Here is a 3,343-nt window from a genome sequence, read left to right on the forward strand (position 1 = left end):
GAGGTGGTGGGGGGCAGGTCACCTCGGCCTCTCCATGGTGGTCTTGGGTACCCATGGCACCTGGGCCTGGGACTGCCCCTGAGCCCTCCCTGCGTGGGGCACGGCCTCTCTGGCTTCAGCTCAGACCGACACTGTCTCACTGTCTTCTGTGTCTGGCTGCCCTCCATCTCCTCTGCACCCTCCAGGCTGTGGCCTCTGCAGCCCAGGCAAGCCTGCTGCGGCAGCAGGAAGAACTGGACAGGAAAGCGGCCGAGCTGGAACGGAAGGAGCGGGAGCTTCAGAACACGGTGGCCAACTTACATGGTAGGGGAGGCCGTGCTGCCTGGCTTAGGACTTGCCTGAGCCCGCTTGTTCCAGGGCAGCCTCAGAGCCTTGCTGAGCTCTGTCACGGCATTGTCCTGGGGAACGCCAAGTAAGGTGAAGGTCAGGAGACTTGCCATTTGGTCCTAATGGATGTAGGTTATTTCTTCACTCCTTCCCCACTCTGGAATTTACTTCGAGTGGGAGCCTTGGTCCCAGGATTCCTTACCCATGATGATGCCCCCTTGTGCTTACGGTCTGGTGGTTAATAAAAGTAATCACTTAGGCCGTCGAGCTCTGTGTTTCCCAGTGCATCTGGGGTCCATTGTATTGGAGTGAGCTCAGGGGTGTTTGTGTCCCGTCCTCTTTCCCCATCCCACTCCATATCCATACACCCTGAGCCCCGTCTGCTGGCACCCCCCGGGAGCCCTGCTTTGGCCCAGGGACTGGGCCCGCATGTGCACCCCGCCACGCTGCTGCTAAGGCCGGGCTCACCTCCTTACCTCTTCCCATGCAGTGAGAGAGAACAACTGGCCGCCCCTGCCCGTGTGGTGCCCTGTCAAGCCCTGCTTCTATCAGGACTTCTCCACAGAGATCCCTGCCGACTACCAGCGGATATGCAAGATGCTCTACTATCTCTGGATGTGTGAGTCTTGCTCTGCCCCTTCAAGCTCAGGGTGAAGTGGGCTGTGACTCGAGCGTGCTGGCTATGCTCTGGTTGCTCCTCTTGGCAGGCTGCAGCCTCTCTCTGGGCTGGGCTGAGGGGTGTCTCTGCCCACATAACTGGCTCCCCACAGTCTGCTGCCTGTCCTGGGAACCTCCCCACAAGGGCCTGTCCAGACCCCATATCAGGTAGGGTGGGACTAGCCGGAGGCTTCAGAGTTCTTACAGAGCTCTCTGCACTGAACAGCCCTCCTTAGGAGAAGGCCTCTCCTCCCCATGGTCCTCTCGGCTCCTAGGAATGAGGAGCGAGGAGAGAAGACTTCTTGTAGCTCTACTGGGGGCTGTCCACAACCAGGGGAAAGCCTGCTGAAAGACTTCATTCCCCAAAGCTCAGCCCTTGTATCTGTATCCGCCCCTCCACTGCCACTCCTCAGATACCTGAGTTTTAAGATTCCCTGGTTTTAAGGTCTCAGAACACTCTGCCTGTGTACACACCAAGGTCCTCTAGTATTTCTGCAGCTGCTCTCACAGCGTGGACCTCATTTCCTCTTCAGGGGATGGTTTGCCTCAGTGGGGAGGCCTTCGGTCCCCTTGGCACAAGCCTCTCTCTCCCCACCTCTCCTTCCCCAGTGCATTCAGTGACTCTGTTTCTGAACCTGCTTGCCTGCCTGGCCTGGTTCTTAGTCGACACCTCCAGGGGAGTAGACTTCGGCCTCTCCATCCTGTGGTTTGTGATCTTCACCCCCTGTGCCTTCCTTTGTTGGTATCGACCCATCTATAAGGCTTTCAGGTGAGTGGGGCTGGGCAGGGGTGAGTAGTATATGGCTGGCATCAGGTAGCAGGCCAAAGCCCATCAGCCCTGGGGCCCCCTCCCAGTCTTAGAGCAGAATGGAATGGTGGGGAAATTCACTTTCCGATCCCCACCCTTAGTGAGAACAGGCAGGGATCAGCAGCTGTTTTCTCCTCTGTTGTACCAGAGGTCTGCTCTGGGCCCTGTCCTTGGACCAGGCTCGGGAGACCCAGAGAGGAAATCAAGAGCCTTCCTTGCCTTCCCCCTGCTCCCAGTCTGTCTGGTTCATTGGGATTTTAGTTCCGGGGAGAGGCTGTGTGTCTGTGATAGCCAGACAGAGTCTGATAAGAGTGACATAAGCTCTCAATAGCTTTACCCCTCCATGCTCATGTCTGCCCCTCCCCCTACCTCCCCAGTAACCCTTGAGCCTCGATGAGTGCCAGTATTTGACCGGTGGCCCTAGAGTCAGTACTGTGGACATGAATGAATCCACCTCACAGACCCCTAGGACTTTTGGAATTGAGACTAGGAGTTGATGCTCAACTCCTAGTTGAGCCCAGCAGGGAGTGAAGAGAGAAGGGAGGAGAGACAGGGAGCCCAGCAGGTCCTGGGAAAGAGGGGGCAGAGCAGTGGCCAAACCTTCCCATGTACTCAGCAGGCAAAACCTGTACCCTCACTGTATTCTAGCCCTCCAGGGCGTGATGGAAGTTGTCAAACACCAGTTTTATCTGGTGTTCCCTACTCCCTAGGTGTCTTTTCTTCTGCCCAGGCCTACAGATTGATTCTTAAAGTTTTATTATCTTTATAACAGTCTTAGATTTTCTTACCTGTTATGAAATGGAGATAACTTCAGGAAATGGACTGTTAGGTTTGTTACATTGTCCGTGGGGTGAGCAACTTTATTTACAAGTTCTGTGAGCACTCAAGCATTGACCCCTTAAATTGGAAGGCAGCGGAAGGCAAGACCTTTTTGATTACGGGGGTGTCTGTGTGTCCCTGTCCTCATGGACAGTGTGGCTGACCCCTGGAGCTCTGTCTGCTCTGGCACCCTTCCTCCTGTCTCTTAGCGAGGAAGGTATCCTGGCAAGTGAGAAGGCTGAGATCTGAGCCCGAAGCCCTTGTGTGACTTCTCATTTCCCCCTCTCTCCACAGGTCTGACAACTCTTTCAGCTTCTTCGTGTTCTTCTTTGTATTTTTCTGTCAAATAGGGATCTACATCATCCAGTTGATCGGCATCCCTAGCCTTGGGGACAGGTGAGACGTGGGGCAGCACAGAGGGGACTAGGCCCTGTTCCCCTGCTCCCAGAAAGGCCCCACCGATGACCTGTCTTCCACCATGGCTGGGAGAGGGGTGATGGGTCAGCGGGGGTCTGCCTTCTTCCGCTTCTTCCCTGGTAGCCACTCACTGTTTCGCCTTACTCACCCCTTTCCGGAGTGCTGTGGGTGGAGTTGGCCTGAATCCTTAGGCTCTCAGGGCTGTGTCCTGCACTGCAGGGCGCCCTTGTCCTTTTCTCCTGCCTGGCCCTCCTAGAGCCTGCGGCTGCTCCCACAGGCCCCGGACAAGCCCCGAGGCTTGGGCGGCGGCCGGTG

The 3,343-nt window shown here is 56.3% G+C and overlaps 1 protein-coding gene across 1 annotated transcript in view; it reads left to right on the forward strand.

Annotated features, from left to right (window-relative positions):
* Nucleotides 1-3,343, forward strand: part of SCAMP2 (secretory carrier membrane protein 2) — a 25,950-nt gene that overhangs the window by 15,723 nt on the left and 6,884 nt on the right. Inside the window, exons 4-7 of the mRNA XM_010843345.1 lie at nt 186-303; nt 818-946; nt 1,594-1,753; nt 2,906-3,007. Coding sequence (XP_010841647.1) covers nt 186-303; nt 818-946; nt 1,594-1,753; nt 2,906-3,007 — 509 coding nt within the window. The remainder of the gene's footprint in view (nt 1-185; nt 304-817; nt 947-1,593; nt 1,754-2,905; nt 3,008-3,343) is intronic.

This window comes from Bison bison, unplaced genomic scaffold, assembly GCF_000754665.1.
Source record: "Bison bison bison isolate TAMUID 2011002044 unplaced genomic scaffold, Bison_UMD1.0 scf7180017864181, whole genome shotgun sequence".
NCBI lineage: Eukaryota > Metazoa > Chordata > Mammalia > Artiodactyla > Bovidae > Bison > Bison bison.